This window comes from Panthera onca, chromosome B2, assembly GCF_046562875.1.
Source record: "Panthera onca isolate mPanOnc1 chromosome B2, mPanOnc1 haplotype 2, whole genome shotgun sequence".
Classification (NCBI taxonomy): Eukaryota; Metazoa; Chordata; class Mammalia; order Carnivora; family Felidae; genus Panthera; species Panthera onca.
The window spans coordinates 109,728,974-109,750,347 of NC_138343.1; the positions used below are offsets into that span (position 1 = coordinate 109,728,974).

A 21,374-nucleotide genomic window follows, 5' to 3' on the forward strand; every position below is an offset into this window, starting at 1 on the left:
TTCTTACCTTGAATAAAATACACACAATAAAAAGAGGATTAGTCCTATAATTCCTTGAGCATGCCACCACTGGACAGACTGCCCTTCCTTTGGAATAGTGCTTGTTGTATTGTACCCAATTATGCTTAGTAGACTTGGGTTGCAGTTTGTTTCTGTAATGTAAATTAAGGTCGAATTAATGTTAGAACACTATAGAAAGTATTTTTCAGGTCCTAGTTACAGTTGTTTTTTTTCTTTAACTCTTTAAGATAACTGCTATTTATTAATGAGACTTAAATATTACACTGCTAATTTTATAGAGGTGCTTGGAAAAATCAAGTAATTTCATTTTAAACCTCATGTAAGAGCAGAAGTATTTTTAAGCTTTCTACTGATCAAGAAACAGGTGAAATTTAGATAACCTTTCCAAAGTATAATAAAACTCTAGTAGAGTTAGGAATAAAAATTCAGATGTTCTAAACTAAAACAGAATGGTTTCTCCTAACATATATTGTAAGAGAACAAGTTACTTTAATGAAATTTATCCACTTGTCAAAATACATTGCTACATAAGCAAGGTAGCTTACACATAAAATTACCAGTTATTAGAATTTTAGCAAATGCTTTTGTGGTAAGTCCAATTAAGTCATAATGATCTCCTCTGTATTCTTATATGAAAAAATTATAGTTTGTGTAGTGTTCACTAAAGTATGCAAAATGTTTTTCACGAAGCCAGATAGGTCAATTACCATCTTACTAATGAAAACAATCCTTAATTAGGGGGGAACAACCAATTCTTAGGGCCATTTTAAGAATAATTACTAAAAAATTTTTTCTAACCACTTAAATACCTGAACAAATCTAATCTTTCTCTAATAAAAAAAGCCTTTCTCCGACTAATGATAAATTACCTACTAAGTTTATGAACTTGAAATCAGATTCAGATAACATATTTTATAATTTTCTTTTTAAGTAAAAGAGACCATTTTCTTCCTTTTCAAAATTAGTAACTAATTTCTCACTAACTTGTTTCACACCAAATGATATTCCATGAGATTAGAAGCCAATATATATCATTTGGGGTGAAACAAGTTAGTCTCGTGGAATGCAATGTAACAGGCCTATAAAGATTCGTTAGGGGCACCTGGGTGGCTCAGGTGGATACGTGTCCAGCTACAGCTCAGGTCATGATCTCACGGCTTGTCGGTTCAAGCCCTGTGTCAGGCTCTGTGCTGACAGCTCAAACCCTGGAGCCTGCTTTGGATTCTGTGTCTCTCTCTCTCTGCACCTCCCCTGCTCAGACTCTGTCTCTCTCCCTCAAAAATAAGTATTAAAAAAATAAGTAAACATTAAAAAAAATTCATTACAAAGCCCTATTATATTCACTTGCAAGGTACTCACAGGCAGAAATAGTATTTTAATAAGTAAAAGAATTATACTGTTTACCACTGAAGCAAGGAGCATTTTAACAGCTTTTCTTTCTTGTATACTTTCTTTTGTGATATTGTATATATACTATCGCAAATACGGCAGTACAAATTAGGTATATTTGTTATAATTTTCATATACTCTCTTATAATTTTGTTAGTGAAAGAAACGAAGTAAAAAAAAATACAGTGATACATCAAAGATGAAAATGGTATTATTTCCATACTGTTTATTCCTCTAGAGGCTTATTTTTTAAATGACTTAATTTCATAAAATGACCATTTCTGAAAAAAGTTTCAGAATTCATTAAAAAGAAACCCAAGCGAACAAAACATACCTGGTTCATTGGTCATAGCAGACCATGTCAAATACATCGTGTAGACTGTAATTACTGAAGACTGTAACAAACCAGATCTTGGTTGTGATTCCTACAAAGAAAAATTAAGCAAGACAAATAAATATTCTGACATCATTCAAAATTTAAGAAAACTCAGAAAAATGGAAGCTTCAAAAAACTAATGATATAAAGAGCATACTTGGATTTTGGGCAGTATAGACATTACAGAAGCACCAAGGCAGAGGAGCATGTTGACACTGATGAATGCTTTATTTTCTGAACAACTGGCTGGATGAGTATAGTAAACAAAGAATAGGACGATAGCAACTAAAGACAGCAGATAATTCAGAGCTGTAGCTGATAACAATGCTGTGAAGGAAATATAATTGGACAATTAGAATTGATCATGAATATTAGGAATTAGACATAGGGCTCATTTTAAAAACAAACTTTTTACTCTAAAATGTATTTTAAGCAACTAACATTGTCAGCATTATGCAGGCTATAAAAGCAGGGAAGAATATTATTTCTGAACTTTATCACAGAAAATTTTATAGTCTTCACATATATAGCTCACTATAATATTTTCAAGGACATTAAGTTAGTAACAGACTAAGTATTTTATTAATAGTAATATCTCCACTACAAACACATTCACGTACATTAGTCATTATTTTCAAAATACAGAAAAATAAAAGGAAAATTACTTAACCATAATTGTTCAGTTACAAATGACACTGAGAAACAAAACTTTCATTGCTAATGCTAAGCCCACAAAACAAGGCTTTCCCATATTAGTATCTTTAAACATTTTTTATTATGTAAGATTAATAAGACAACCTAGTTTCTCCTTTGTAAATTAAAACATACACAGTGTGTTTTTGTGCTATTGTGTGTGCTCCATACACACAGGTATTTATGTAGATGTGCCAGACGGGGATCCACCCAACAAATATTTATTGAATGCCTACAAAGTTCCAAGCGCTGGTGGAGCAGGGAACAAAACAGAAACTCTTGCATTAAATTTGAACTAAAGAATGGGGTGTTCTAGAACACTGAATTTTCCAAATAATTGAAGCTTATTTCTTTGAATACTAACCTCTTTGTTTTAACCAACGAGATCAAATACCACAAAAACTGTGTGAGAGAAATATTAGGCTAGCAGATACAATGATACAGCTTTCACTCTGAATTAAAATATTTAGCTGAAAACTCAGATCACTTCACATAAAATTTTAGATTTATGGCTTCTCTTTAAAGAAATCAGAAAAAAATTAAGCAATACTGAGTTCACGTTTCTACAAGGCAACGATTGTATGAAACTGAGCAGCATCTATGCATTTTAGGGAGGGTCTTCATCATAGTCCCTACTATTTGCACAAGGATTGACTGACTATACACTTAACCTGGTTTTCTTCCCTCAGTTTTTGATCCATGTTTTGCAGTATAACCATAGGATCCAAGATCATCATTATAAATAAATACACATTAATCACACTACTACAAGAATCCCTTAGGTGGATCTTTCCACTTACATAAAATGAAATGTTCTAGAGTCGCTTTTTGTATTTTTTCTGCATGCTGATGTTTATGCCTTATGCCACTGTTTATTTCTAGCAGCCCTAATCCCTTTGATATTTTATCTACCTGTAGTTCCTGTAGAACAGGAAACTAGGCTGTAAAAGGTACACATACTGCCAGCAGTAGCCTTTGCAACATCTACTTTAGCCATTTAGGGTATCTTGGTTTATTTCCTGATTCTTAAGTATGTTCCTAGAGCTGATTCACTAAAAGTTCTCTCAGTAAGTTGCTGATACAGTGTGATTCAGTGCCACTCACAGACTCCTGAAGTGTATCTCTTCACAAAAATCTTGATTTCCCTGTAGTCTACATATGTGCTCTCATCTTCAAAGTTCAACTATCCTGAAGATGTGCTATAAAAGACAAAAGCTTACCTGCATACCAACATCTTGAGTTCCCTTCTTCCATTTTTTCAACCCATGATTCATTCCACGAATGGGCAAAATCAATAAGTAAGACTAGCTGTATGAGGATGAAGCAAAAAGCACCTGCCATGCCTACATAAAACCACACTGAAAGAAAAAAAAAAGTATACAAACAAGTGGCCGGTTCACTTTTTATCACTTCATTTTCACAATCACAATAAACAAAAGGATAAATAATATTTTACACAAATGCCTTGATTTTGTCAACTGGAAAAAAAAAATAGAAGTAGTGTTACAGTTCCAGGCAATAGTTATTAAAGTTTCTTTATAGAACATCAACATCACACAATTAAAAAAAGAAAAAACAAAAACTGTTACCAGTTGTAAAAGTTCCTTCTGGAATGAAGAAAGCCCCAATAATAATTGCAATTGCTGCGGCAAATTTAAAGAACCAAAATCTAAAAGAAATAGAAATATAGTTTATTAATAAATATTCACTCAATAAAGAGTTTCATCTATGAAATCTTTTTTAAGAGCATCTGAAAAAAATAGTTTATGTGACTGTTTAGGACAGTTTTAAGATAGATTTGTAACCAATTCATTATGAGAAAATGAGAATATTCTATTTCACAGGTTTGCTTTTAATAATGAATGGATATAATGCTAAGTGAAATAAGTCAGAGAACCACAACCACCATATGATTTCACTCCTCTGGAATTTAAAGAACACAAACTAACAAAAAAAGACAAATAAAAAACCAGACTTTAAATACAGAGAACAAACTGGTGGTTGCTAGAGGGCAAATGGGTGAAAAAGGGATTAAGAGTACCCTTATCTTGATGAATGCTGAGAAATACCTAGAATTGTTAAATCATACTGTACACCTGAAACTAATGTTAACACCGTACATTAATTATACTTGAATAAAAAAATTAAAAGAATGGGATGTGAAAGTATAAAGTCTGCTGTACAAATGAATAGGTCTTATAAACACATGATAAATGCTCCATCTGGTTTTAAAAAACCCAGCTTTTAGAACATCAGCCTCTTGATGACATAGCAAGTCCTTATTTTTTGTTCTCCTGCTTTGAACAAATAAATAAGGCATCCATCCGTGAACAAAAGTGCTACTATGGGCGTTGTGGGATCCAGAAACATGCCAAGACCAAGGAAGAGTCTTGTGCACCTGTGTATTTGATAATAGGCAGAGACACACGGTATAGGCTACAAAATTAATAAACTTCTCCAATCCCTCCAAGCTCTTCCCAGTTGGGGAAAACCTAGAGTGCTGATATGGGCAAATACCTATGAATGAGAAACAATTTATAAAAGTCTAGCCCTACTGTGGGAAGATTCCAACATGGCCTCTGTGTGTGTGTGTGTGTGTGTGTGTGTGTGTGTGTGTGTGTGTGTGTTGGGGTGGGAGGGAGAGGAGTTTCAGTGCAACAGAGAGGGGAAGAACTTTGCCAGCATTGCCCCTATACCATGGTAATATAGTATGGACACTGGCAGCAACCTCTCCCATGGGGGAAAATGAGAGCTGTGAGTGACCAGCTACCCAACTCTGTGTGACAATTCTGGAGAAACCATTTCTCTCCAGAAGCACCCAGATTACTGAGCAAACTCCATGACTAAGGGGAGGGAGAAGATGGAGAGAGAGGTGGATATTAAAAAGAATTACAGGAACACAGTTTCTGCCAATTACACTCAGGACTTAAGCAGGAAATCTGCTCACAAGCCTCTGGGAGATCCTCAGCCAAGAATCTCTGCTGGCTGGCTGGCTAAGTGGGACCCTAAACACCCAGGGTGCTAAACCCACACCTCCCACTCTGCAGCCAGCTCTTTGTGTGCACTCCTGAGTGCAAGAGCAAGAGAGGATGTGATAATGAGAGTGCTCTGAGAAAAACACCATGATCTGTAGGCAAGGGAGAAACTACAAATGAGTTTGTGCCATCATCTGGAAAACAAAACAAAAAATTTCTGGTAGCCAGTAAGGTGAGTTGTAAGAACCAGGGAAGACATAAAAGCTTAAGATCTTCCACAAAAGTGAGCAAGAAGTATGCAAGTGTATAAAAGAAATGTGCAGCAAGTGTATAAACACGAGGTCAAAGAGAACCCCAGATATATATAACAGGATCGAGAAGAGTATACCCCATCGAAAGCAACCAGTAAAAACTTGAGATGTCTCCTACTTCAAATGCGAAAGCAACCAACACAAAACTACAGGAAACATGAAAAATCAAGAAAACATTCCATTACCAAAAGACAATAATCCAACAAGTAAGCTGAAAGGCATGGAATCTTGCAATCTAGTGGATAAAGAATCAAAATAGCTATTTTGAGGAAACTCAACAAGCTACAAGAAAACACAGGAAGATAAATTCAGGAGAAAGAAATACATGAACAAAACAAGAAATTTAGGAGAGCCAGAAGTCATAAAAAAATAATCAAATTCTGGAGCCAAAGAATGATGAAAGAAATGAAAACTGCAATAGCACTTGCAGCAGGGTAGATCAAGGACAGAATAAGCGACCTGGAGAACAAAAATTTTGAAATAACCCAATAGGAGTGAACAGAGGAGAAAAGAATAAAAAAGAGCAAAGCCCATGAGATCTATAGTATCCAAATATTAGAATAATCAGCGTTCCAGAGATGAGAGAAGGGAAAAAGTTTATTTGAAGAAATAATAACGGAGAACTTCTCAAACCTGGGAAATATTATACAACCGAGTTCACAACTCTAATAGATTATGCTATTATCTCAATGCAAAAGACCTTCTCTAAGACATGAACTGTCAAAGGTGGAAGATAATCCTAAAAGCAGCCAGAGAAAAAATGATCATAATCCACAAAGGAACTCCCACTAAGCTATCAGTGGATTTCTCAGCAGAAATGCTACAAGCCAGGAAGGAGGGGAATGACACATTCTAAGTTTTCAGAGAAAAAAACTTCCAGCCAAGAATACTCGATCTACCAGTCATTCTTCAGATATGAAAAATACTTTGTCAGATAAATAAAAGCTGAATTCACCACCACTAGACCTTCCTTGCAAAAAATGGTGAAAGTTCAAGCTTAAATGAAAAGATGCTAATTAATTAGTGCCTTGAAAACATATGTAAGTATACAATAAACTGGTGAAAACTAATGCACAGTAAGATTCAGAAAACTAATTCTATAATAGGATGGTATGTTAACTATAAATGTTAAAAAAGTTATTAAAAAAACTATAGCCACTCTATTGATATACAATCTAAAAAGTAAACTGACATCAAAAATATAAAAGGGAGGGGTAAATGGGTAGAGCTTTTGTATACAATTGAAGTTATGTTGCTATCAGCTTAAAATGGGCTTTTATCTCTAAGATGTTTATGTAAATCTCATAGTAAACACAAAGCAAAAACCTAGAGTAGACACACAAAAGATAAAAAGGGAAACAAAGCATACCACCAGGAATACCAATTTACAAAAGTAGGCAGAAATGGAGGGAAAAGAATGGAAATACAGTACAACCAGAGAGTATTGTATAAGGTAGCATTACATATCAATAATTATCCTAAACACGTATGTACTAAATTCACCAATCAAAAGGCTTGCTTTGGCTAGATGGATTAAAAAACCAAGACCCAACTATATGCTGGATACAAGATTCACCTCAGATTCAAGGACACTCATGGGCTCAAAATAAAGGGATAGTAAAGGATACTCCACGCAACTGGGAAGCAAAAGAAAGTGGGAGTGGTAGCATACCTACATCAGACAAAATAAACTTTAAGCCAAAGAAGGTAACAAGAGACAAAGGTGGCCATTATATAATGTCGTAGAGGGACCAATTCAATTCTCTAAGAAGATGTAACAACCATATATACACTACACACACACACACACACACACACACACACACACACACACACCCAATATCAGAATAAATATATTAAGCAAATACAGATTTTAAGACAGAAATGGACAATAAAATAATAGTAGGAGACTTTAATATCCCACACTTTCAGCAGTGGATAAATCCTCTAGACAGCAAATCCACAAGGAAATGCTGGATTTGGACAATACATTAGGCCAAATGGACCTAACACATTCATAGAACATTCCATCCAACAGCAAAAGAACACACATTCTCAAGTGCACAGGGAACATTCTCCAGAGTGAACTGATCATAGGATAGGGCTCAAAAGTCTTTTCAAACTTAAGAAGACTGAAATCATTCCAAGTATCTTTTCCATCTGTAAGAGCATGAAACTAGAAATCAACAAGAGGAAGCCTGGAAAATTTACAAGCATGTGGAAACGAAACAACACACCCCTGTGAAACCAAGGGATCAAAGAAGAAATCAAAAAATACCTCAAAACAAATGAAAACAGAAACACATAATAAAATGTATGAGACACTGCAAAAGCAGTTCTGAGGGGAAGTACATAGTGATAAATGTACATATTAAGAAAACAGATCTTTAACAACCATAACTGTACACCTCAAGGACTAATAAAAAAGAACTAAGGCCAAAGTTAGCAGAAGGAAGGAAATAAAGATCAAAGTGGAAACACTGATACAGAACAGAAAAAACAACAACAACAACAAAAAACAAAAAAAACCAAAAAAAAACCCTGACAAACCTTTAGCTAGACTAAGAAAAAAGAGAGAATACTCAAAATCAGAAACAAAAGAGGCATTACAACTGATACTACATAAATACATATGTTTGTAAGAGACTGCTATAAAGAATTACATGCCAACAAACTGGATAACCAGAAGAAATGGATAAATTCTTAAAAACACAACCTATCAAGACTGAATCAAAAAGAAACAAAATCTGAACAGACCAATAGCAAGTAAAGGGACTGAATCAGTAATCAAAAACCTCCCAACCCAGAACAGCCCAGTATCTGAGGATTTCACTGGTCAATTCTAACAAACTTTTAAAGAGGAATTAATGCCAATCCTTCTCAAACTCCTCCAAATTACTGAAGAGGAATGGATACTTCCAAATTCATTTTACCAGGCCAGCATTACCCTGATGCCAAAGCTAGGAAAGGACACTACAAGAAAACTATGGGCTAACTTCCCTGATGAATACAGATGCAAAAATTCTCAACAAAATGTTAGCAAACCAAATCCGACCATACATTAGAAGGTCTGTAGCACCATGAGCAAATGGAATTTATCCTTGGGATGCAAGGATGGTTCAATATATGCAAACTAACAAATGTGATAACTGAATGAAAAATAAAAATCATATGACAATCTCAGTAGATGCAGAAAAGCATTTCACAAAATATGAAAAACATCTTTTCAAGCTGAAAACCCTCAACAAATTGGGCTACAAAGAAACATACCTCAACAAATAAAGGTCATAAACAATAGATCCACAGATAACATCATACTCAACCAAGAAAACCTTTCCTCTACATTTAGCAACAAGCAAGGGTGCTAACTCTCACCACTCTTATTCAACATAGTACTAGAAATTCTACCTAGAGCAATTAGGTAAAACAAAGAAATAAAAAGCAGCCAAACTGGGAAGGAAAAAATAAAATTGTCTTTATTTGTAGATGGTATGATCTCATATGTAGAAAATCCTAAACACTCAACCAAAAACCCTGTTGGAATGAATCAACAAATTCAGTAAAGTTGCAGAATACAAAATCAACACACAGAAATCAGTTACATTTTGATACATTAACAACAAAATACCTGAAAAGTAAAGAACACTATCCTATTCATAATGGCATCAAAAATAATAAAATGCTTAGGAATAAATCTAGCCAAAGAAGTATAAGATCTATGCAACGAAAACTATAAGACTTTGATGAAAGAAACTGAAGACACAATAAAAGAGAAAGATATTCATGTTTATGGATCTGAAGAACATTGTTAAAATGTTTGCACTACTCAAGGCCATCTATGGATTCAATACAATCCTTATGAAAGTTCCAATGGCATTTTTCTCAGAAATAGGAAAAAAAAATCCTAAATTTTGTACAAAATCACAAAAAGACCCCAAAATGGCCAGAATAATCATGTGAAACAAAGTTAGAAATATCACAGGTACAGATTTTAAACTGTACCACAAAATTACAGTATTCAAAATAGTATGTTACTGGCATAAAAAGACACACAGGCCAATGGAATATAACAGAGAACCTAGAAATAAATCCTTGCACGTGTGATCAACTACTATTTGATGAAGACGTCAAAATCAGTGGAGAAAGGACAGTTTCTTTTATGGGAAAACTGTATAACCACATGCAGAAAAATGAACCTGGACCTGTATCTTACACAACTCACAAAAATTAAACTAGAAATGGATTAAAGAATGAAATATTGGAGTGCCTGGGTGGCTCAGTCAGTTAATTGTCCGACTTCGGCTCAGGTCATGATCTCGTGATCCGTGAGTTTGAGCTCTGCACGGGGCTCTGTGCTGACAGCTCAGAGCCTGGAGCCTCCTTCAGATTCTTTCTCCCTCTCTGTACCTGCCCTGCTCACACTCTGTCTCTCTCTCAAAAATAAACATTATAAAAAAAAAAAAAAAAAAAAGAATGAAATATTAAGACCTGACATTGTAGAACATACTAGGAAGATTCTGATACTAGGAAGATTAAAATAGGGAAGAAACCCCTTAACACTGGTCTTGGCAATGAGTTTTTAGATGATAAGATACAAGAAGCATAAGCAACAAAAGTAAAATCAAACAAGTGGGACTACAAACTAAAAATCTTCCTCTGCACAGCAAAAAATCAACAAAAAGGCAACCTACAAAACAGAATATATGTGCAAACCATATCCTGGATAAGGAGTGAGTATCCAACATATATAAAAAAAACTCACACAACTCAATAACGAAAAACAACCCAATTAAAAAATGGGCAGAGGAACTCAGATTTTCCAAAGACGACAAATGGCTAACAGGTGTATGAGAAGGTGCTCAGTATCACTAATCATCTGGGAAAGGTAATCAAAACATTTATGTAAACATTTATGTTTACATTATGTAAACATTTATGTTTACATTATGTAAACATTTATGTTTACATTATGTAAACATTTATGTTTACATTTATGAGATAGCACCTCACACCTGTTAGGATGAAAGGGGTATCATCATCAAGACAAGAAATAAGTGTCGAGAACGATGTGGTGAAAGGGAACCTTGAGCACTGTTGGTGGGAATGTAAACTAGTTCAGCCACTATGAACAGGAGTATAAAGTTTCCTCAAAAAATTAAAAATAGAAACTACCATAAGATCCAGCAATTCCCTTCTAGTTATACATTCAAAGGACGTAAAAACAGGATACCAAAAAGATACCTGCACTCCCCTGTTTACTACTGCAGCTTTATTCACAATAGGCAAGATATGAAAACAACTTAAGTGCTTGTCAATGAATGAAGAAACAGTGGTACAGATATACAATGGAATATTATATAGCCCTGAGAAAAAAGCAAATCCCATCATCTGCAACAACATATATGAAGCTTGAAGGCATTATGCTAAGTGAGATAAGCCAGACAAGGAAAGACAAATACTGTATGGTATCACTTACTCGTATGTGGAATCTGAAAAAAACCGAACTTGTAAAAAACAGAACAGAATGGTGGTTACCAGGGTATGGGGTGTATGTGTGTGGGTGGGAATTGGGAGAGGCCATTAAGGGGAACAAACCTGCAAACACTAAATAAGTCCTGGAGATGGAATGCACAGCACAGTGACTGTAAGTAGCAATACTGCATTACAGACTTCAATGTTGCTAACTGTTCTCATCAAAAGAAATAATAACTGTGACATGACTGAAGTCCTGGCTAACCTACAAAGGTAATCATAATGCAATATACAAATGTATGAAATCAACACTTTGTATAGGCTAAACCTATACAATGTTAGAAGTCAACTTTATCTCAAAAAGAAACACGTGTAACAAAGATGATTCTAAGAGTGCTATGTGCATGCTACTTTGACAAGAGTATTATCTCAGGAAATGGTTGTCACAGCCATTCTGAGATACATTTTGAGAAGTGTTTAAAAACACATTAAATAAATATAGTGGTAGGAGTGCAAATAAATACCAATAACTACAAGGACAAAATAAAATAATTCAACCTGTCACAGCACATTTTTTCATTAATATTTATATTACACTTGCTCATCCTTCCTGTTTTTGGTAGCATATGTTAATAAAGAACAACAGATACTCAAAAAAAGGTTTTTTTTTTTTAACTTATGGACAGAAAAGGACAGATAAAATTAAAAACATTCAAATTAAGTACCAGAAGCGATGCTCTACATTAAGGGAGATTAATAAAAGGGATCCTGAAGTTCCTTTCTGGATGGTCTAGTATAACCAATCATTTAAACAATCAATCACCCTATTTAGGATAAAAGTTTTTCATTTTGGTTGCACTGTAGGTCTAGGGAACTAAGTTCAGTTTCACGTAGTAAGACTGGTCTACCAAAAGGTTAAAGCAGTAGGAGTAAGTTCCTCCTTATTAATAACAGATATAGATCCTCTTTTTATAATGAAACTATAAAGCAACCTGCATCAAAGATTATACCAATAAACAACCCAAGGCTACTATTTAATATTAGTATTTCTAAAGTCTGACATTCTCTAGTAGAGACCAGAAGATATTCTTACCTGGTCATTCATGAATAACAAAATAATTCTGCAAGTTGTGTAATTTATTTTACAGTTTCTTTAGACAGATTCAAAAGTACTGAGACTGCACAGATTTTCACATTATTATTGAAAAACGTACCCATTATGCACTGCAGCTCTAGGATCACTGCTGCTCTTCACTTTGATCATTAGCAGAGAGAGGAGAAGATAGAACATAGCCAAACCAAAGCACAGACGGTACACAGCTTTATAGCCAACCAGAATATTACAAGGAACAATGCCTTTCTCATTTTCACAAAATCCAGGAATCTAGAAAAACAAGAGTTTATGATCTAGAATTTTAAGTAAAAATGAAAACTCCATGTAATCAAATAGTTTAAGGTTTAAAAAACTGAAGTTTGCTTGACAGTTTATGCTGAATATGTAATCAAGGTTAAATCTGGAAAATTTTCATCAGTAGACATTTAACCGTTTTTACTTTATATAAGCCCAAGATAAACTATGAATGCCAATCCTACATTGGATGCTTATTCTGACTTGCAGACTTATTCTAAATTTTCTAAAACTTGCATTCCCCCAGGGGCGCCTGGGTGGCTCAGTCGGTTAAGCGTCTGACTTCAGCTCAGGTCATGATCTTGCCATCTGTGGGTTCGAGCCCCGTGTCAGGCTCTGTGTTGACAGCTTGGAGCCTGGAGCCTGCTTCGGATTCTGTGTCTCCTTCTCTCTCCGCCTCTTCCCTATTCGCTCGTTCTCTCTCTCAAAAATAAATAAATGTTAAAAACAAACAAAAAAATCTTGCATTCTCCTGTGATATATTGAATTACACCAGTAAGAGAAGAATACAATCAATAAAAGCTGAAGGCAATTACAGAGTAACTAAGTTAGTTCCTAAATACTGAAGAGAACATTGATAGCTTCTCAAAGCCAATGAGACCTAAATACATTTTGAGTTTTGGTCTCTTATTCTACAAGTATTATTTCTGATAACAAATGGATTTGCATTAACAGTATAATAGCTGGCACTGATTTTACTTTGTAACTTAGAATTGTGAAAGACTAATGGCCATTTCAAAGTCACACTGGAATCAGAATACAAAAAAAATCTTAAGTGAAATAAATGGGAGTTCTCAGAACTACATGCACTATTCATATGTATGAGAATGAATTATTCCCTCTGGAAAATGTTAAAGCAAACCAATATGCCAAAATATAACTGTTAATTTGTGCCTTTAAAACCAAGAACTTAAAATTATATTTAAGCTAATGGAAGCACTACTTCCTTTTGCTAGTTTCTACACAATCTGTAAGCCCTTTCTTGGTGCCACTTAAATCTCACCTTGCTAACCCAGTTTGAGCCTTATGGCAATATATACTTACCAACAGTCACTTGCAACATGTACTCAACTAGGCTAATTATCCCATTCCCTTATACAGGACACCACCTGGCAAATTCCCATAATTAAATGAATTCAACCACCTATATTAGGTTAAGAAGGTTCAGTAACAACCCCCAAATATCACTGGCTTAAAACAGCAAAGTTATAGTTCTTGCTCATGTACATAAATGTACATGTACATAAATGGTCATGGTAGTCACTTCAGGAGCCCAGGCTGTTGAAGACGCCACCATTTCAAATGAGGTACATGTTGACAAGAAAAAAAAAAAAAAAAAGGAAATCAGTAAGTAGAGGCCAAGGTGTATTTCTTCTACTCACCACTCACTGATCAGTACTAGAGACATGGCCCTACATATCACAAAGCACTCCAGAAAATGCAAATCTTTGATGACCTTCATAAAGCAGAGAAGGAAAAATATCTGGTATTAACATCCACCAACTAAACTATTTATAACCACAGTCAACTGGATCTATGACAAAATCATACAGATATGTCTTTTGCTTATACCCAGGACTTGAGTAACATTAACTGGTCATCCACATCTACACTGTACAATGCTAGTTACTTTCATAATCATAATAATTTCATTTCCCAAACCTTCACCATCTTTCCTTACCCAAATGCCAGCCTCAAGTAGACACTATGCTTTAAAATGGAGGTCATCTGCCATACTCTCTCTCAACCTCAAATTCTGCATGGTCACTCGTCTTGGTGGAAAGCTAACCTCTAAACCTTCTCTGGATCACCTTATCTCTCATACAGATTAGATCTCCTATCGCTGACTCATCTCAAAATACACATGAATAATTCTCATCCTAAAAATCCTTTCCTTAACTCAGCTGACCTCTGAGACTGCCACCTTTATTAGAAAACTCCTCGAATCAGCAGTTTATACCTATTAGACACATTTCCTCATGGCTTTACAATTCTCCTCTCACTACTCTGATCCCAGCACTCTGAAGAAATTGCTTTTTTCAAGACACTAATCATGGACTGGGTGTCAAATACTTTCCTCCTCAGGCCTATACAACAGGGCATACACTTGGTTCACCTTTTTTCATTGTTCCTTCTGAGGTTCCCTTTTCTCTAACCAACCCCTTTCACTAAGAGCTTTTGTCAAAGTTAGTCTGCTCCCTTTGAATGGTCTTCAGCATATGCTACCATGGTTTTAACTTTCATCTCTATTCCCAAAACACCTCTAGCTATTTCTTTTTTGTTACACACAATGTTTTCTACTTCCCACGTGATACACAAACACACACTCTCACTCATGTATGTAGTACAGTAACAAGTCAGTGTTTTACAAATTAAATAATTGTATTTTCCTCATCTCCTTTCACAACCTGAGTTCCTGAAAAAAAAATTTTTAAGTACACTTTTTATTTTTTTTCCTAGGTTAACAATAACAGTTTCCTCCTAGTTGTCCAGAATCAGAACCTGAATATTATGTATGACTCTACCTCTGCCAGTATTTAAATCCCAATTCAGTTAATTCTGTATTCAGAAAAACTATCACTGGCTCTCTATATAGTTCTTGATTATACCATTGAAAAAGCCTCCACATTTAACTGCCTAACTTCTAATTATCAATCTGCCTAAAGCATACATATTCTGCGCAACAAGCTCTTTATCCCCATTCTGCTTCCTATTTTTCAGTCTCTGCATAGAGAAGTTCTACTCTTTCTTAGAATGTCCCTTTTTCCATGACACCCACTGAGTTCTGACATTTAACTGGTTATAATTACTTACTTCTCCTTATTACCACAGCACATTTTCTATACCACCATCACAGACCTTAATCTGTCTTGTATTGTCTTTCCTAAAAGACTATGAAGATTGCTAAAATTGGGAATTACACATTATCTTACTTTGTACATTATTCTGTTTTGAACATGAAAATCAGTTTACACATACGCATACTATAGGTTCAGTTAATCAATTAAACAAACAAAAAAACTAACCTTGTTCAGTTGTTCTTCCATTCCTGGTATCAACATTACACAAGCTACACACACTCCAACAAGCAAGAAAAGTGCATAGATCAATCTAGTTACAGTAGAGTTGTTTCCACTAGGACAGCATCGACACAGCAAACAAGGGGCACTGCCACATAAACACGGTATCTGGGAAAAAGAATATTAAAAATCAGTACAGTTTAAAATGATACAGTGAAAATTTATGTTCCATCCACTCAAAAGAGAAAAAGACTGAAGTTAAAGTGATTACCAAAGAACAAAAGGATTTGGGTCACATATAATTATCCATAACTATAAAACTCAGTCATTTCTGTGTAAAGTTAGACCCAAGTCAAAACATAAAAGTGCTTGACCTCGGGAGCCTGGGTGGCTCAGTTGGTTAAGTGTCCAACTCTTGATTTTGGCTCAGATCATGATCTCAGTTAGTGAGTTAGAGCACCGCACTGGGCTCCATGCTGTCAGTGCAGGGCCTGCTTGGGTTCTCAACTCTCTCCTTCCTTCCTGCCCCTCCCCTGTTTACAGGCTCTTACTCTCAAAATAAATAAATAAATAAACAAACAAACTTAAAAAAATTTTTTAAGTGTTTGACCTCCAAATCAATCAAAATAAATGAGTTAAAAAAAAGGGGAAAAAAATCAGCAGAAAAGAATTTAACAAAAACAAAATATTCATGATTACATGCCCATCTCTGGCTCCCATCTTTTAGCCCACAGATATATTGGTGAATTCACAAAATCCTGAGGCCTCTCAAATACCCCAGAAGAGAAAAAGAAGTGAACTGGCATCCTTACCTTTTCCCTCTTCTGGAAAGGAAGTGGTGATAGTGAAAACAATGAAAACTCAGGCTAACTTTCTCCAGTGGAACTCCACCTAAACTAGTTATATACCCCAGAGGAACATTGGTAAGGGTATTTACCAGTATTTCAGAAGAGGAAAGTGTAAGTATGCTCATAAGAACTCACTCACCATAACCTAGGCTAGCTCCACCATACTATCAGACTTCAGGAAGTTGGACAGACTATGATATTCCAGACTGACAGCCACAGCTCTAGGGGAAATGTCTCAGAAACCATGGGAAGGGAGTATGGTAGAAATCAAGACACACTAGAGCAACCAATATAAGGTAGGAACAAAGCCATTTATAGTAAGCTTAAGTAAGACAAGTAAAAATCATCGTTAACTATGCAAACATACTCTAACAAAAAATAAAAATAAATAAATAAGCACATCCCTCAGGGGGAAGGGAAAAAAGGGGTGGTGGTGAGAAGACATTTTAAGAATTCAGTCTGAAACAAAACTCAGTAAGAAAAAGAAATTCTGTACAAGTGCTTCACCTGAACAATAAAAGAATAAAAAGCAAATAAAAAGAACTCAAAAATGAAACGGGAAAAGAACAAAATAAGATAAAAAGGAGCTTGCAGAGTTAAGCAAAGAAATAAGAGAAAATAAAACTTAAAGAATAATTAACTGTCAAGGAACAAAACAGACACACCTGAAAATTAAATTACTAACAGAAAAAAGCTTGAGTTAACTACTATAAACTTAGATAAAAATGGAGTCAACAATGACTAGACTTTACCCTACTGCCTTAATGGAAAAAATTAAAACAATGGTTTTCAGACAATGAACAACAGGCAATGCAGGACAGTAATTCCTGACAGGAAACAATGTGAGCTCCATGATTAACCTATCTTTCTGCCTGGGAGAGCTTCTAGTGAAGGGAGGGGAATACAAGCAGAGGCTAGCAGTCCACCTGAACTGAGGAGACTGAGTTGGGAGCTGGAACAGAGTTGAAGTTGAGTTTATAGAGCAGAATCATGCAGAGAAGAAAGCTACAGAGTGAGCTCTTGAAATCTGTAGAGGCTTCAACTTGAATCTGTAGTAGAGTACTGATCAGTGCATTTATTTAAATAAATTACTAAAGGAGAAGAGTTGGTATTCCCACTAGCCACAGTGGAAAACCTTGTAATGCAGGAGACACTAAGTTATACAGGCTTTTACTTAGAAGGGAGAAAACAAAACAAAACAAAACAAAACAAAAAAATCAGCCATAAGACTAAAAGCTGCTCCAGTCTCACTTAACAAAGTGTAAAGAAAACATTAAGAAAAATTTTCTTCAAGTAACTCAACTACGTCCAAGAACAAAACCCAAAAATATTTTCGTTTTAGAATACAAGTATGTCCACCTCCATCAAGGTAAAATTTACAATGTCTGACATCTAATAAAAAGTTGATAGCTATGCAAGAAAGCAGGAAAATACAGTCTTTAATGAGAAAAAACAATCAAAATCAACCTGGAAATAACAAAGATGGCTGAATTATAAATAACAGCATAAAGATATTATTTTAATTATATTTCATATGCTCAAGAGTGAAAAAAACATCAGCATGTTAAGAAGAGACATGAAAGATAATTTAAAAGATCTATACCAAACTCGTAGAAATGAAAAATAAAGTAACCAAACCAAAAAATACTAAGACACTGCAAAAAAGATGAACAAATCTGAAGACACAGAAGAAATGAGACAAAACACTAGGATAAAAATGAACAGAGCATTGTAAGATAGCTTCAGGCAGTCTAATGTAAGTGAAATTAGAGTTTTTGAAGGAGAAGTGAAACTTCTGAAATAATTGTCAAAATGCTCCCAAATTGAATCAAGATTATAAATGCACAGATCCAAGAAGCTTAATGAAATTCTAGAAAAATAGGGGCGCTTTGGGTGGTTCTTTATTCGGCTCATGTCATGACTTCATGGTCTGTGGGATCAAGCCCCACATGGGGCTGTGTGTGGACAGCGTGGAGCCTGCTTGGAATTTTCTCCCTCTCTTTCTGCCCCTCCCCACTCACATGTGCTCTCTCTCAAATAAAAAAAAAAATTATAGGAAAATTAACACGATGGAAACCACACTAACTCATATCATAATCAAACTGTTCAAACCATAAACAAAAAATCTTTAAAAAGCAGGCAGAAAAATTAAGCCATATTATATAGAAACAAAGATCTCAATTCTAGTAAAAATTGTGCAAAAGTACTTTAAAAAACCTTGAGTGATAAAATTTTATACTCCCTAAAAGACTCTTTCAAAAATTAATGTAAAATAAAACCACTTTCAGACAAAGACAAAAGAATCCAAAATTAGCAGACCTAAACTACTAGAAATGTTGAAGGAACCCCTTCAAGCAGAAGGAAAATTATACTAGACAGCTTATCTATATAGATACCAAAAAAAAAAAAAAAAAAAAAAAAAAAAATCTATACAACAAAAGGAATGAAGAACAATGAAAATGGCAAATGTACCTTTCTTATATAAAAAAAATTACTTTAAAGCATAATTATCCTTTTAAAACAGAAATATCAGCAATGTATTGTGGGGTATATAACAAAGGTGGAAGTCAAATGTATGAGGATTACAAGCAGTATGCAAGAGGAGACACTGAACTATACCACTATAAGGTTCTTAAATTGGAAATAAAGGAAGATTGTAGTAAGTTGAAAATAAACAGTATAAACCCTAAAGTAACCTCTAAAAAATCAAGACAAAGAAGTAGGGCTAGTAAGCCAATGGAAATAAAACAGAATGCTAAAAGTGATGGCTAGTAAGTACAAAATATGGCAAAAAAAAAAAAAAAAAACACACACACAAAAAAAAAACCTACAGAAAAGGGATAATAGACAAGACAAAACAAAATAGAAAGATGGTTTATTTAAGCCCAAACATAATCCACAATCACACTAAATGTAAGTGGCAAAAACACTCCTACTTAAAAAGGCAAAGACTATCACACTGGATAAATACTGTGATCCAACTCTAGCTCTTCTACAAGAAACCTACTTAAATATAAAAATGCAAACAGGTTATTTATGAAAGAAAAATAAATAAATACCATGCCATAGTAGTACCAGACACAACAGATTTCAGAGCAAAGAATCTTACCAGGGTTAATGAGGGACACTTCATTATGGTAATGGGATGTTCACAGAGTAAACCTACAATCCTATTGTTCTACACTTAGTAAGAGAACTTCAAAATACATGAACGGAAAAATAATAAAACTGAAAAGAATAACAAATTCACATTTATGTTCTCTCATTTAGCAGAACAAAAATCAATAAGGATATAAAAACTTGTACAAGATTATCAATTAACTGTGCCTAAATGACATTTAGGGAATACTCAATCTAACCAGGGCACAGCACAAATTGTTTTCCAGAGTACACAGAACACAACCAAAACAGACCATATTCTTGGCCATAAAACAAATCTCAAATTGCAATAAACATAGAATGCTTCAAATCATGCAACAAACATGTATTCTAGGCCCACAGTGTAACTAAGTTAGAAGTCAGTAACAAAAAATATCTGGAAACTAAATGACACGTTTTTAAAAAATTTCTTTTAAATGTTTGTTTATTTCTGAGATGAGAGGAGGGGAAAAGCGAGAGGGAGACATACAATCCAAAGCAGGCTCCAGGCTCTGACCTCCAAGCTGTCAGCAGAGAACCCAACTCGGGGCTTGAACCCATGAACCATGAGATCATGACCTGAGCCGAAATCAGACACTTAACCGACTGAGCCTCCCAGGTGGCCCCTAAATAACACACTTCTAAATAATTCACAGACAAAAGATATCAAAAGGAAATTAAATAAAATGAAAATAACACAATACATTCATGGAATGCTCTAAAGCAACGTTCAAAGGAAATTTAGTACTAAATGACATTAGACAAAAATAAAGACTTCAAATCAGTGATCTGAGCTTCTACCTAAAACAATCAAATAAACAAGCACAAAATAAAAAAAGAAACTATAAAGAGAGAAATCAGGGAAGTAAAAAGCAGAACAAGAAAATCAGTGAAATCTAAAATCTAAAATCAATTTTAGAAGACTGTTATGACTGAGAAACAGACTGATGAAGATACAAAAGAGCAAAAGTAATCACACAAAAATCATGAATACTGGAAATGTGTGAAGATACAAATACAGATCCTAGGAGCATTAAAAAATTATAAGGGAAAAGTATGAGCAATTTTATTCAGTATCTTAGATAAAGTGGACAAACTGAAAAACCCACATTGTCAGAAATCATTCAATGAGATTTACATATACATACATATATATATATATGTATGTATATACACACACACACAATCAGTGGTCCTGTAACTATTTTAAAAAGTTAAATTTTTAAGTTAAAAACTTTCCCATGCAAAGATGGTTTCACCAGTGAGTTCTATTAAGCATTTAAGGAATTAATCATGAATTCTACACAAACTATTCTAGAAAACTGGAGGCAAAACACTTCACAACTCTTTTCTAGTGGGCCAGAATTACTGACACTAAATCCAAAGACATTATAAAGAAGAGAGCAACATCCTTCATGAATACAAATTCTTAACATCTTGTCAATTCAAAATCAAAAATATAAAAAGCAAATGAAGACTTCTAGTATCTTTTTTCCCCATTTAAGAAGCTTGGAAGCACCACTTTCTCCTCACCAGTAAAAAGATAAACAGAGTATAATATCAAGAACTCTTCCAGGATCCATAAGACAGGTGAGAAAATCACTGTCCCCAAGACTGGAAACAGATAGGCAAATACAGGGAGCCACAACTTACCAAAGTAGAAAATCACAAGTGGAAACCAACTTAGGAACCAAGGCCCAAGTAGGGCAACCTAAACTGTAAC

At 34.7% G+C, this 21,374-nt stretch overlaps 1 protein-coding gene across 1 annotated transcript in view; it reads right to left on the reverse strand.

Annotated features, from left to right (window-relative positions):
* SERINC1 (serine incorporator 1) overlaps positions 1-21,374 on the reverse strand; it is a 35,859-nt gene that overhangs the window by 3,503 nt on the left and 10,982 nt on the right. The window contains exons 2-8 of the mRNA XM_060616548.3: positions 15,672-15,833; positions 12,452-12,621; positions 4,069-4,148; positions 3,700-3,837; positions 1,944-2,113; positions 1,745-1,835; positions 8-152 (exon numbers count right to left, since the gene is read on the reverse strand). Coding sequence (XP_060472531.1) covers positions 8-152; positions 1,745-1,835; positions 1,944-2,113; positions 3,700-3,837; positions 4,069-4,148; positions 12,452-12,621; positions 15,672-15,833 — 956 coding nt within the window. The remainder of the gene's footprint in view (positions 1-7; positions 153-1,744; positions 1,836-1,943; positions 2,114-3,699; positions 3,838-4,068; positions 4,149-12,451; positions 12,622-15,671; positions 15,834-21,374) is intronic.